General features: G+C 39.2%; 3 protein-coding genes and 1 pseudogene across 5 annotated transcripts in view; all 4 read right to left on the bottom strand.

Moving 5' to 3' along the window:
- The window catches only part of LOC105231136 (ubiquitin-conjugating enzyme E2 G1), a 539,049-nt gene that overhangs the window by 361,409 nt on the left and 162,757 nt on the right, over nucleotides 1-14,883 (bottom strand). The window lies entirely within an intron of this gene.
- Nucleotides 7,077-8,162, bottom strand: LOC125776700 (uncharacterized; annotated as a pseudogene).
- Nucleotides 10,114-12,691, bottom strand: LOC125776159 (uncharacterized). Its single transcript, XM_049447046.1, has 4 exons — nucleotides 12,645-12,691; nucleotides 11,147-12,597; nucleotides 10,165-11,103; nucleotides 10,114-10,118 (listed from the first exon to the last, which is right to left on the bottom strand). Exons 1-4 carry the CDS (start codon nucleotides 12,689-12,691, stop codon nucleotides 10,114-10,116), a joined length of 2,442 nt encoding a protein of 813 aa, XP_049303003.1.
- LOC125776158 (uncharacterized) lies at nucleotides 12,834-13,775 on the bottom strand. Its single transcript, XM_049447045.1, has one exon. The coding sequence runs from the start codon at nucleotides 13,773-13,775 to the stop codon at nucleotides 12,834-12,836; it is 942 nt and encodes a 313-aa protein (XP_049303002.1).

Genomic DNA, 14,883 nt, shown 5'->3' with positions numbered 1-14,883 from the left:
CGTAAAGTCCTGAATCCACGTCATTATGAAGATGCACTCTCATATTCGTTTTCAGGCGGAGTTTTTCAACTGTCGACCATAAGCGGGATGATTTAATTCACGCTCGAATTTCATCTGCTGGTGTCCCCCTCTGAATCACTGGGAGGGTTTGACGGAAATCACCAGTCAATAAAACTACCATGCCATTTTGATCATACCAGATTTCCGCTTCCGTGGCATTTTCTAAGATAAGCAGAATAAGAATTAACATCAGCGAGTAAGATCTAAAATAATAAAATGACTGCTAACCACAAAAATTACGGATTACCTAAAAAATTTGAATAGTTTTATACTGCGTGTAACGACAGAAGAAAATAACAATAAATATAGAAAAATTAATATTTTTATGTTAATACAACTCTAACAAATAATTTCGACCAAATTAGTTATCACAAAAACGGTACTCACGGACTTTTTTTTAGATCATTAAAAGAGAAATAATTCTTTCATACATAACTTTTGTGTATCTTGAACCGCTTTCGCAGCGCAAGGAACGGAAGCCCTCAAAGATAAATAACTTCCCCCGTTTTTTACACATTTACCACTGTTTCTTCGCTCCTATTGGTCGCAGCGTGATTATCCAACACAAAAAGAATTATTCAATTCGAACCAGTAGTTTCGGAGATTAGCGCGTTCAAACAAACAAACTCTTCAGCTTTATAATATTAGTATAGATTAATTAATTAACTTATGTAAAATATATTCTTAGTTATAAATTAGAAATAAGTAGGTTAAGATAATATTCTTCAAGGGTTTTTTGTAAATTTTTCCCCTACAAAAACTATATTATTTATAGTAACATTTCATAGCTCATTCTCGAATAATTTTTAAGTAGAAAAGGCAAATATGTCAAAATGATTATCGCGAAAAGTGTGTGAACTTCACTTGCATTCCAGTGATTATCATTTTCCAGAATTTGTAATTGCTGGCTTGCTTCTCAAAATATGCACACACCTTATCATTCGCAGTACGCAATGACTCAAATGAAGTTGAACCGCGTACATTAATCAATAGCAACTGAAGGTAGAAACAATCGTCGTTTTGTCGTCGGGTGGATTGTGTAAATTCGTGCTAATGAATTAGTTAAGAACACTCCTGGATGTGCTGGATCTACTGGTTGGCCTTGCTTTCTGCGTAATTATTTCTTCAACGATGCATTCCAAGTCTAAAATCAAGACATTTCCGAATAGAGCAATGTTCTCGCAAATGGATCATGAATTGCAAAATTAAATATCCTACAAAGCGCTTTATTACAGTTCACGTATCGACCGTATCGTTCAAGACCAATAACCGCCATGTTGCTTCCTTTGGTGACTTATTTACAAACGTATTTTATCGATTACACCAAACCACAGTACTCAACATTGTTATGAGTTTTGAATGTGAATTAGACAATAATGGTGAATATAGTACGATCCACGTGTTGTCAACTTCGATATTCACTCTTCCAAATTTAATGCTGAATGTTCTGCCATTGTCGTCTGGTGAGCAACGCCGATAGAGTGGATATCCATCATTTCTAGTTTGTGTTTCCGAAAGAAAAGCACGTGGATACTGTTTCGTGAATTTATTGTGAGACATACAAACCGAAGTGGGATTGTGGTGTCCGCAAGGTCCATTAACCTTATTGGTTTTTTATAATACTGGATCTTTCTTTGCATCAGGAATTTTAAATGATATCATCAATTTGATCTGGTGTAACCACCATCCACAATTCAAAGAAGAATGTATGCGTGCGATAAACCTTTCTTTTGCCACTAAAGAGAGTACATCTAGCATCTAACAGCACCATATATATGTACGTTACTTCAAGATAAAGTCCATCGAAGCTGTTGCTTGAAAAGTCTTGCTGATTGACCGCGATCCATAATACCGCACGTATGTCTTCGCGTCCTGGGAGTACTCGGTCATGTATGTTGATGCCAAAAAGAACGCCGATGGATATTAGCGCGACCTCTTCGTGGTATCGTAATAAATTTCAATCTGTAATTGATCACTTTGTGTGCAACACACATAACATTTTCACTGAACAATTTTCAAAATTTTTTGAAGCAAACGACAAATTTGAACGATTCAAATAATAGAAAAACAAAACAAAAAAATTTAAAAGAAAAATTGTATTGAAAAAATTAACTTTTTGGAATAATCCAATTATCCGACTTTTCCTCACGAAAACCTTACAGTTTTTTTTATTTCTACCCCTTCCCGATTCACACAGAACATTCTCTGAAAATTTCATTAAGATTGGTTCAGTCGTTCCCTTACCTTTACTAATAAACAAACATTCATTCGTTTGTATGGGAAAAAGAAACGGGCTGTTTTTAGGGGTTTTCCGGCAATTATTCGAGTTTTTCTTCCCACAAAAACCATCCTTGAGCCTCAACAAACATTAAAAAAAAAAATTGGCAAAATTGGTCGAGGCGTTTTTGAGTTATGCGCTTACCAACACATTTTGCGATTCATTTTTATATAAATTAAAAGACCAGACACTTGCTCACTTCGGCAATCACATTTATTCTGATTTTTTCTCTGATTCGATACAGATACTTTTCCTTAAAAAACTAACCCTACCAAGCGTACGCAAATACCAAATGGAATAAACAGGTTGTTGTTGATGGTGTCAGGTATGCGATCAGCGGACGCTTTCCATAGATTTAGTTACCGCAAGTTGATGTCGCTTAGCGTGCCGTGTGCAAACTTTCCAACGCAGCATGCCATTATCATACCTTTTCAATGAAGGTCATCGGCAATAAATGTTCGGGCAGTAGGGTGTCATTTACATATATGATTTTCTTTTGGAATTATTACAGCTAAGCGTAATTAGATTATGAATGGTAATAATGAAGAAAAAGACACGAGCGGATTCAATGATGCCTTTAGGGGAGTTGAGATGAGGGTCGATCCACTAACTATTCCCCTCCATAAGATCGAATCGTCCCCGGTTCGATGACCAGCTCTTGTTTTAGGCTACAGTTCAATAGTATGGTTTCGTTACTCCATCAACATTGCATTTGTATTGTATCATTTAAAAGTGCAACGCCATCAGTAGGTTGTGATGCAGATGTTAACAGTTGTTGTGACAGTGTGCCTTTTTTTAATTGGTTTGGCGTACAAATATCCAAATAACAAAAAGTAGTATTTCATTTTTACATTTTTTATCTTGAACTTAAAATAAAGGTAAATATTCAAGATTAGATGCTTGTGGATTTTATTTTAATACTAATTTCTTATAATTTTTTAGATGTATACTTTTTTTAATTTCTGGCATATAAGTTGATTATAACAGTATGAATAATGAGTTTACATACAAAAAATGTCTAACGTATAATGCTTTTGTGAATCTTTTTACCATCTATTAGTACCGTTGTTCCCAAATCCTTTTCAATAACCTTTTCAATATAAATACTGCTGAACTTGTTTCCCAGTCTTTTATTCCTTTTAAGAAACACCTTTTCGCCAGGCTTATACATTTTAGTATTTTTGTTTTTATTAAATCTGTCTAGCGTCTTTTCTTGTGCAAGTTTCAATTTATTTCTTATCGTTTCTAGTGTTTCTATTGATGAGCTATAGAGAGCTTCAATTGGCTTCAAGTTTGTGACAGAATGGATACTAGTATTATATTTGTGTGTGGCTAATAACATTAGGTCATTAGTCTCATTTATTTGTTGTTGTTCCTTGATGCAGCGGGCAATTTCCAGCAATGTGGAGTGGAACCTCTCAACCTGTCCATTACTCTCGCTATGAAGTGTAGGAATAAAAAACTGTTCGATTGAAAAATTATCCCTAAGAAGACTTTTAAGAAGGATGGAATGGAAAGCTTTTTCATTATCAGATACTATAGTTTTGGTATTTTTAAAAATTAGCAGTATTTCTAGCATTGCATCTTTTATATCAACTGTGGAACGTGAAGCTATTGGCTTAACAATGGCGTATTTAGAAAACTTGTCAATACAAGTTAAAAAATGCTGTTTGGTTGTGATAAAAATATCAATATGGAGTATTTCTCTGGGGTATTTCGGTATGGGGGTTTTTCCAATACCAGGATCAAATGGTTTTCTTTGATATTTGTTTTGCAAACAAATTCTGCAGTTCACAATTAATGATTTTAGCATTTTTCTCATGTTTGGAAAATAATATTCATTTGAGATTTGTTGAAAATTCTCGTTCAGACATCGATGAGCTCGATTATGTTCCGTAACGATTGTTTCTAGTTGGTCACTCTTGTTGGTTAAATCAATTGCAAGTTTTTCCGTGTGTACGAATTTAACCCCAGGAAATTGCCTCACTAATTCATTTTGTATTTCTGCCAAAACTTTATGTTCACATTGTAAGCCGTTCGTGACATTCGGATTGATAGCTTGTTTTAGATAGCGCATTAGGGTTTCGATGGTGTCAAAACAAATAATATGACGTCGGAGCTTTTGAAATAAATTTTTATTTATTTTGCTAAAATGGTCGGATTTAGATAACACTAACTGGTTTTTAAATTGGTTTACAGGATATTAAATATTCCCGGCATCCGAAACCTGCATTTGATCTCCTGTGACGATCATTTGAAATTAAAAGTAGCTCAAACCTCATATTCATTGAAAAAAAAAATATTTCATAAAAAAAAACATTTCTCATTTATTTTTACTTATTTTCATATATCAATTTTTATTTTTGTTCTCAATTTCATTTTTTTAATTGGAATTATTATGGTAATCGTCATTAGAATCATGGAAGGCAAATATGTCGCGTTCTAAATGTCACGTGCTAAATTAGATTTAAGCTTGTAAAAAAAAAAACCGATGAAAATATATCAACAAGAAATGTATCAAAAGAAGCCCTTTTTAGTCCTTTTTAATTTAAATTAATCATTCTAAAATATATTGTTGCGTTTATATGTAGCAAGTTCTATTTTTTGTCGCGTTCTTGATCCCATGTTTATTGCTAATGAATTGGAAACAAATTATCGAAAGCTCCTACATTTTGTACTATACATACATAGTGATAATGAAAACTTTCGAATAATAACAACACATTTTTTTTGTTAATTTTTTTACTTTTGGTTTATGCTTTTCAAAGGCGTACGACTGTCGCGTTCTCGACCATGGAAATACCCATATGTTAAATTTTTCTAAAGGGTGATTTTTTAAGAGCTTGATAACTTTTTTTAAAAAAAAAACGCATAAAATTTGCAAAATCTCATCGGTTCTTTATTTGAAACGTTAGATTGGTTCATGACATTTACTTTTTGAAGATAATTTCATTTAAATGTTGACCGCGGCTGCGTCTTAGGTGGTCCATTCGGAAAGTCCAATTTTGGGCAACTTTTTCGAGCATTTCGGCCGGAATAGCCCGAATTTCTTCGGAAATGTTGTCTTCCAAAGCTGGAATAGTTGCTGGCTTATTTCTGTAGACTTTAGACTTGACGTAGCCCCACAAAAAATAGTCTAAAGGCGTTAAATCGCATGATCTTGGTGGCCAACTTACGGGTCCATTTCTTGAGATGAATTGTTGTCCGAAGTTTTCCCTCAAAATGGCCATAGAATCGCGAGCTGTGTGGCATGTAGCGCCATCTTGTTGAAACCACATGTCAACCAAGTTCAGTTCTTCCATTTTGGCAACAAAAAGTTTGTTAGCATCGAACGATAGCGATCGCCATTCACCGTAACGTTGCGTCCAACAGCATCTTTGAAAAAATACGGTCCAATGATTCCACCAGCGTACAAACCACACCAAACAGTGCATTTTTCGGGATGCATGGGCAGTTCTTGAACGGCTTCTGGTTGCTCTTCACCCCAAATGCGGCAATTTTGCTTATTTACGTAGCCATTCAACCAGAAATGAGCCTCATCGCTGAACAAAACACGCGCGCGAAACACATTTCGAACCGAACACTGATTTTGGTAATAAAATTCAATGATTTGCAAGCGTTGCTCGTTAGTAAGTCTATTCATGATGAAATGTCAAAGCATACTGAGCATCTTTCTCTTTGACACCATGTCTGAAATCCCACGTGATCTGTCAAATACTAATGCATGAAAATCCTAACCTCAAAAAAATCACCCGTTATTAAAAAAAATTAAGATGATTTGTGTGTGTAAGGAACATCGTCCAAAGGAGTTTGATGAGGTTAAAATTTTATTGACGTTGTCAACTTAGAACAGTGAAAATTTGACTGATTATGATAACTTTGAAAATAAAAATTATAGAAGCACAATTTACTTATATTTTACGAAAAAATAATAAATAGATAAATGAACATTAAATGTTATTTATACTTTGGCAAATAAAATATTGAGAGAAAAACTGCCGCACTTACGAAAAAGTCTTAATAACTCGAATCCGCTGAAGTTTTTATACAAAAATTCGAATGACAGTAAGTAGAGTTTTAGTAATGTTTCACTTTCTGCAGAAGGACATCAAAAAATGCAGTGAAAATGACTGGTATATTAGCCCCCTAAAGCACAAGTGGTTTAACTCCACTTTTTCTTCTGTCGAGATATTAAAGGGTTTGCTAAAATTGTATATAAAAATCAATATTGAACTTTTGGACTTCTTTTTTCAATAAAACTTCAGAAAAAGGTCTTATTTAACTTAAATTGACGTTTTAGAAACTTTTTGTCCATTAACTCTTGTTTTATCGAGTACCGAAAATTAATTATACCATTTGTGCTGTAAATGGTTTTAAGATTTCATTTAACTTATAAATAGTTTGAAATCTGTTTCGTTTTCTCATCTAATTAGAACCATTTACTTCGTCCCAACAATACATGAACCTTATTTTCGTTGAAAGTTCATGACAACCTAAATTGTATACGTACATATTACGTGTGTAGTAGGCCTGTTGACACACCAATTTCGGGAAAGGCAGGGACTTCTCCAAATCAAAAGAGAATGCATAGTAGCTGTCATTGTTAGCACTTTTTTCAGCATCCGCCTTCATGGAATCGCGAGCTTGTTCTGCCTTCCGTAAATGAAGTTCATGGTCCTGCTTGAGCTTTCTCTTTTCTTCTTCATCTGTTGAGTATTTTACTTTATTAGAAAAAATATCACACTTGCAGAATGAACTCGTTATTAAAAGTTCTTCGATATATATGCTCCCTAACAGGCTGAAGCCCTTGGCTTTCAACGTGCTCCTTGTACAGATTGTACATAAGTCGTATATTTAAGTTCTCGGCTAAATATTTGGGTTGTGTTTTCTTGAGTAGTGAGATTCGTATGAAGGAAAAGCTGAAATATGGGCTCTTACTTGTGCCTTTTGTTCATCGGAGGTTTTGTTACCAGGCACCTTCTTACCCCGTTTATCGTCCCCTGGAGGATAGCCCATTTTGACCTTTTCCAAAGCTCGCGTCATTCTTCCATTTGAGATTTTCAATGTTTCTAAGAAGTACCTCTTGCAAACCTGTTTGGTTTCCCCAGCAACGTTACCTATTTGAACTTGTTCGGTTCTTCTCAGCGGTGGTTGGCCGACGACGTACCGGTAATACTGGTTTCAAAAGACCACAAATGAATGCATTTTGGGCAGAGAATGTCCCTATTTTCCAAAATGCTTCGAATATTTTTTTTCGTTCTTCTTCTGTTATTTTGTTAAAACACTTTTTGGTGCATTTGAGATTGCTTCTCTGGAATTGGCTTTCCCTTTCTAGTGACGTAAGAGTCTCCCGAATTTCGCTTCCTTTTCCTTTCTTCTCACTTCCATTCCTTTCTCTGCCTTTTCCGGGCTCTCTTTGGCCTTCCTTCTGCATTTTCCTCTGCTTCACCACTTTCAAGAGTACTGGGTCTCCCTTCCACATCAGCAGCTGCTTCATTGTCCTCTATGGAACCGGGATCATCAACGGCTGAAACCAAAGTTTACGTTCAATTATTTGAGAAAGTATAAACATTACGACATGAATTAGCATTTTCTATTGAGCACCAAATTGGGTTTTACAACAACAACAAACGAATGAAGAAATTTTGCTTAACACTTAATTCTTAATTTCACTACTGTTACCTTCACTTGAGTCCATCTAAAGAAATTATTACAAAACAACACTGAGAATAAGTCTTTCTCACATGAAATTCACTGCACGAATGGTGAATTTGTCAATTATACCACTTGTGCTGTCAACCAATAGGCGGCAGCATTCACTGCAGTAGTAATTTCTGCTTTTTATGAGGTTGCTATGGGAACTAGAAGCTACCACGTTATTGCATTAAATAGAACACATTTTCCTCAATACAGTACCATAGCTAACTCAAAAAAAAAAAAAAATGGAGTTATACCACTTGTGCTTTAAAGGGCTCATATAAATATACGAAAATATATACATACCTACTGTATAAGATTAAAACAAAAGGAACTGCGGTTGATATGACCTGTCGCCACGACTTTATTCTTTGCACTAACTTAAATCCGCAATGAGCGGCAATTATATGCCTGCTTGTTCAGTAGGTACATGTACAAAAAGTGCAATGATAATAACTGCACATCAATAAGTAATACAATTTATGTAGGTGCGAATAGAGGCGCTTATACTTAATATGCAGATATGTATGTAAACTAATTAGGATTTCGGGAATAGAGCTTATGCTAGCGGTGTGCATATATGCAGTAGGCAGCATTCAGCGTCACTAGCATACTTATGTATGTACATATGCCTATAAGTCAATAGCTGAATACAAATAACAAAAGAAAGAAGAAATAACGCTACAATCAGGCGATATTTGCTCCATAGGCGTAGCGTATGCAAACTTAGATGGGGGATTATACCCTATACAAAATCTCAATCTCGAACATCCTCCCCGGCTGAACCCTCGCGGTTCAGAATTTCTTCGTGTATTCCGGTTAGTCTTACCACCTTTTGTACAGGACGTTGACAGTGGCGTTTGACGTACATGCCTTTATCCGTCAACCGATCTCCATTGTATTCTATCGTAATGACGCGGACAAGGCCATCGCTGCCAGGATGGGTGTCCGTGATACGACCCATGCGCCAACAGGCGGGTGTCAAATTCTCATTTCGAATAAGTACGACATCTCCTACTTGGAGGCTTGGTTCAGGCCGCATCCACTTACTACGGGCCTGAAGCGAATTTAGGTACTCATTTTGCCAACGTTTCCAAAAATGTTCGAACATTCCTTGCATGCGCTGCCAATAATGGAAGCGGTTGTGCGGTATATCTGGTAAAGGTGGCTCAGGACGGCAATTGAGTGGTCGGCCAATTATGAAATCACCTGGCGTTAAGGCTAGTCCTCCTTCGGGGTCATCATGTAAGGCTACAATTGGTCGTGAGTTAAGACACGCTTCAATTCTTGTCAATAGCGTTAAAAGCTCATGATATCGCAATGACTGTTGGCCCATAATGTGAAGTAAATGCTTCTTGGCCGAGCGGACCGCTGCTTCCCAGATGCCACCATGATGTGGCGCAGCGGGGGTAATGAACTTCCATTGAGTACCAACATAAGCAACGTGCTGTTGCGCGTATGAGGATACCCATTCCTTCACATCTTCACGCATTTGTTTATCAGCGCCCACAAACTGAAGAGCTTGGCACAAATACCGCGGCGACTAATAAATCGGTCGTAAACGTCTATGAAGGATCTCGTACTCAAATCCTCAGCAAGTTCTATATGGACTGCTCGTGAGGCCATACAGACGAATATAGCAGCATATGTCTTAGATGTTGTAGTTGATCTTCTACTACCAATGCGGACATGGAACGGACCACAATAATCTAGGCCGCTGTTTGAAAAAACTGGAGCCACAAGTACCCGTTCACGGGGTAACGAAGCCATTTGTTGATTCTGGAGAATACGTTGATGTCTCCGACACACGGTACATTTCCATATGTACGCCTTCACTTGCGAGCGCGCGTGAATTATCCAAAACCGTCGTCGCAGGTACTGTAAGATTTGCTGGATGCCACCATGAAGACATCGTCTATGGGAATCAGCAATTAATAAGTTAGCAAATGATCCCTTGGGAATAATCATTGGATGTCGTTGTTCATTAGATATTTCTGCATTTCGGAGACGCCCGCCGACTCGCAAAATGCTTTCAAGATCCACATATGGATTTAGGGCTAATAGGTGATTTCGACTGTCTAACCTGGAATTTGATTTCAGAGCATTAATTTCTCGTCTATATGCCTTACCTTGAGCTTGTTTAACAGTTAGGAGCAGAGCCCATTCGTATTCTTCTGCTGTCACAATATTCGACCTCTGACCCTTGTAACGTGGCAGAAAACGTCTTAATCGCGCTGTTGTATTGAGAACACGACTAAGTATGCTAAATTTCTCAATGAGAGGAATTCGGTGACCATTCGAGGAAGTCATAAGACATTGGTGATCATCCTGGCGAGTGGTTATAAGAGTACGAAAAGGTTGACATTCTAGGGTCTGTGCCTGGAGTTGCTCCTCCGTTAGTTCTGGCACAACTGGATCGTTTTCGATGCATATATAACGAGAAGGTGGACCTGTCCACCATAGCGGATGATGCAGAAGGCTTGCAGGCGTAATTCCTCGACTTGCACAATCGGCCGGATTGTACTCGGAGCGAATGTGTCGCCAACATTCTACCTTGGTGTGGGCCTGGATGTATGCAACTCGATTACCGACGAACTGTTTCAAAACTGAAGGTTGTTTATGAATCCAATGTAAAACGATAGTTGAATCACTCCAGAGTGTGTAAGGGACGTTGTCTAAACGGAGCGCCTTTTGCACATGACGTAGAGTGAATACCAGCAGGTGGGCAGCACAAAGTTCCAAGCGTGGTATAGTAATCTCTTGCACAGGTGCCACCTTGGTTTTTGCAGTAACAAGTGTCATATTGGAATAATCTCCTTGTGCGCCACTATTCACGTAGATAACCGCAGCATACGCCTTCGAACTAGCGTCACAGAAGCCATGAAGTGTACAAAATGCATGAGGTGACATGCCAAACCAACGCGGTACACGGATTCGCGTTAGTTCCTCAAGGCCATTTCGAAATTCGAGCCACTGGTCTTGTAATTCTACAGGTAGGGGAGTGTCCCAGTTAAGATCCTTCCTCCACAGGGTTTGAATGAACATTTTGGCCAGAACTACAGCTGGCGCTAATATACCAATCGGGTCATACAGCCTTGCAACGTCACTTACATAAGATACTACGCTTTTTTGGTAGTGTATGTGAGTCCTCAATTCTCACCTTAAAAAACAGCTCATCGCTCAACGGATTCCAATGTAAGTCTAACACAGTGGCGTTGGAATCGCATAATTCAATTTCTACTTCAGATTTCTCTGGATCGGTGATAGCATGAAGTGCTTTGGTGCAGTTCGAATTCCATTTGTCAAGAATGAAGTGACCTTGACGAAGGATCGTATTGACATCATGAGCACAACTAACAGCTTCCAACAGAGAGTCAAAACTTTCCAAATATAATAGTCGTCGACGTAAAATCCATCTGTTTCTTGCTCTAGAAGCCCGGTTTTCGTCCTCCACAATGTTGTAGTTATCTACAGCACATTGGCGTAAGGAGCGGATCGCATTGTATGGACTGCTTGTCATTCCATACGTTACTGTTGCCAACTCGAAGCTACGTAGTGGTTCGACTGGTGACTCCCGCCACAAGATGCGTTGCCATTTACGATGCAAGGGGTTGATCTCAACCTGTCGAAACATCTTCTTGACATCGACTGTTATAGCTATTCGATAACGTCGAAACCGATGAAGAATATCAATCAAATTGTCTTGCAGCTGTGGTCCCGAAAACTGAGTGTCGTTCAATGACACTCCACTCGTGGTTGACGCGTTGAATACCACACGAAATTTCCCTGTCACCGCATGATGGGGTATGTAATAGCATTGCGTCGGGTCGAAGCAATCGTCTTCCACGGGATGCATATGACCGAGTGCTATGTACTCTTGCATAAACGTGATGTATTTGTCGCGAAGTTCAGGGTCACCAGCTAATTTTCGCTCAAGATGAAAAAACTGACGGCGCGCTGCTTGATATGAATCTCCTAACACTGGAGCATTCGGAAGAAACGGTATTTGTACACTATAGCGTCCACTCGCCGTGCGACGTACAGTGTCAATGAAAATCCGTTCACAAGAGTCTACCGAGAGTTCGTCGGCAGGACCATTGTCCTCAACCTGCCAGAACCTCTGCAGTAGTTTATCCAGTTGCTGATCGCCTATACATTTACTGACAGTTAGAGTATGCGTCAAATGATTTGGAGTATTGACCATCACAGGGCCAAACACAACCCAACCGAGGCGGGTACAGAGCGCGCACGGTTCGTCATGGAGTCCCGCAGCAATCCCATCGGCAATTAAAGCGGGCCAAATATCTGCGCCAATAAGTAGATCAATTTTGGCAGAAGTACCAAATGTTGGATCGGCAAGCTGGAGTCCAGAAAGGTGATCCCAGGGGGAGGAGTCGACCTTGCAGATTGGTGTCATAGTCGTAATCGTTGGTAGGATGTAGACTTCAAATTGCATCGAGAAAGTCTCGTCAACGAGGGATCTCAATCGCACAGTTGTGGAACCCTTTGTGTACGTGGCTGCATTGGTGCCTATACCTTCTACTCGGATCTGCCCCGGAGTTCTACGAAGATTCAGAATTTTAAACATGGATTCACTGAGAAAGCTCACCTGAGATCCGATGTCGCATAATGCACGGCATTCATAAGGCCTCCCATGGCAATCCGAAAGGAGCACCTTAGCCGTCGCAAGTAAAACGGTCCGGTCATCTTGCGCAACTAATGACTGGACCTCATCTAATTGTCATTGCTGGCGGGAATACACTTGCGGTCCGGTAGAAGTGTGGTTCGCCGCAGCGCCTTAGTTAATTTTTAATGTAGAGCTAGGCGTTGTTACCGAAGCTGCTGATGATGATGATACACTTGTATCCGCTATATTTTCCACAGGTCTTGTACCTGTACGTCGGCAAAGTAGCGTGTTATGCCCTTGCTGACAAAACGAGCATGCACCAGAAGAACACTGGCGGACGGTATGTCCTGATCGTAGACAATTGAAACATACTGCTAAACTCCTTACACGTTCCCAGCGTTCAGGGACTTGCATGTTTCGAATCTGAAGACACCTTATTAGACGATGATTACCTGAGCACTGAGGGCAACCAACATTGGCGGGGGTGGCGGTTGTACATTGAGTATTATTCGTGGCGCCCACGTACGCCTTAACTGTACGAGAGGCGAAACGCCTAAACAACGGTTGTGTGCTAACGGTTTGTGGTGCAACGGTAATGTTGTTGGCACGTCGTTCGAGAAATAGCAGCAAATCTTCCAACTTCGGTATGCTCACGGATGTGAGGCACATTCCCCATTCATTTCGCGTTGTTGTTGGTAACTTGGGCAAAAGTACAGGAACTGCTATCGCATCCCAGTGGTGCACTGGAATGTCCATCACGGCAAGTGCACGAAATGAATTGCGCACACAATCAACGATCGATCGCAGCGTATTCGAAGCCTCTGGTGGGTTGTTCGGTAGATCAAGAAAGATCTGCACGTGTGTTTCTGCCAGGAGGCGAGGATTATCATAACGGCGTTTTAGCTCGGACCACACCTCGTGGTAGCCACCGGTATATAAACCTCCAATCATCGGAACACTTTCTTGATCGACACACTGGCGTAGCTTACCCAACTTATATGCAGGATCCAGGTCAGTTCGATTATGAACCATCGGTTCAAATAGGTCCTTGAATGCCAACCAACTCGTTGGTTTTCCGTCAAATCGTGGAATTGATACCGGATCCAGTCGCATGTCTGCCACGTGATTTATTGTCGATGATGCAATCTGGAGGGCAGTCTGGGGATTTAAACGGCGTTGCAGCGTGACACACAACGTGGTGTACAAGGATTCTGTTGACGCAAACAACTCTTCGTGAGATGCAATTTCGTTTTCCTTCGCCTTGCTGACCAGATCAAAGTGGTGATGTATAAACCGATCAAAATGTTGGTTTACTCGGCTAAGTAAAACTTCACACTCTACATTATCCGGATTGAAATCTGCATTTTGGATTTCTTTCCCAAGGCGCACAATTGCAACGTGTGCCGATGCACGTAAATTCCACGAGGCCACTTCACTTAACACTCACAACAGGTGGTCGCAGTTCCTCACAGGAGGCACCAAAAATGTATAAGATTAAAACAAAAGGAACTGCGGTTGATATGACCTGTCGCCACGACTTTATTCTTTGCACTAACTTAAATCCGCAATGAGCGGCAATTATATGCCTGCTTGTTCAGTAGGTACATATACAAAAAGTGCAATGATAATAACTGCACATCAATAAGTAATACAATTTATGTAGGTGCGAATAGATGCGCTTATACTTAATATGTAGATATGTATGTAAACTAATTAGGATTTCGGGAATAGAGCATATGCTAGCGGTGTGGATATATACAGTAGGCAGCAGTCAGCGTCACTAGCATACTTATGTATGTACATATGCCTATAAGTCAATAGCTGAATACAAATAACAAAAGAAAGAAGAAATAACGCTACAATCAGGCGATATTTGCTCCATAGGCGTAGCGTATGCAAACTTAGATGGGGGATTATACCCTATACAAAATCTCAATCTCGAACACCTACAATATATGGTAAGTATAATTAATTATATTTGTAAAGAATTTAAATATTTTGGAACACATGAGACTGCAGGCTAGAAAAACAATTTATAAATGTTTTCCAGGCGAGAAAACTTTACAAAACCGCTCAAGATTTCGGGAATGAAATGGGTACAGGTGGATAGAGGATGCTCTCCCGATCTAGAATATATACATACATATGTAGCTATGGGAAACTTATAGTTTTCAAGATATTCGCGTTTAAAGTTGAAAATTTCAATAATTTTTCAAAAAAT

The sequence above is a fragment of the Bactrocera dorsalis genome, chromosome 2 (assembly GCF_023373825.1).
Source record: "Bactrocera dorsalis isolate Fly_Bdor chromosome 2, ASM2337382v1, whole genome shotgun sequence".
NCBI classification, from domain to species: Eukaryota; Metazoa; Arthropoda; class Insecta; order Diptera; family Tephritidae; genus Bactrocera; species Bactrocera dorsalis.
This window is presented reverse-complemented; position numbering and strand designations above follow the sequence as displayed.

Excerpts from the sequence above, each read along its gene's own strand:
- LOC125776159 (XM_049447046.1), bottom strand. The coding sequence starts at position 12,691 with ATGGGAGGCCTTATGAATGCCGTGCATTATGCGACATCGGATCTCAG. Across the intron at positions 12,598-12,644 it reads TATGCGACATCGGATCTCAG|AACTCCGGGGCAGATCCGAG; the intron begins GTGAGCTTTCTC and ends GAATCTTCGTAG. Across the intron at positions 11,104-11,146 it reads AAAAAAGCGTAGTATCTTAT|CGCCAGCTGTAGTTCTGGCC; the intron begins GTAAGTGACGTT and ends TTGGTATATTAG.
- LOC125776158 (XM_049447045.1), bottom strand. The coding sequence starts at position 13,775 with ATGCGACTGGATCCGGTATCAATTCCACGATTTGACGGAAAACCAACG.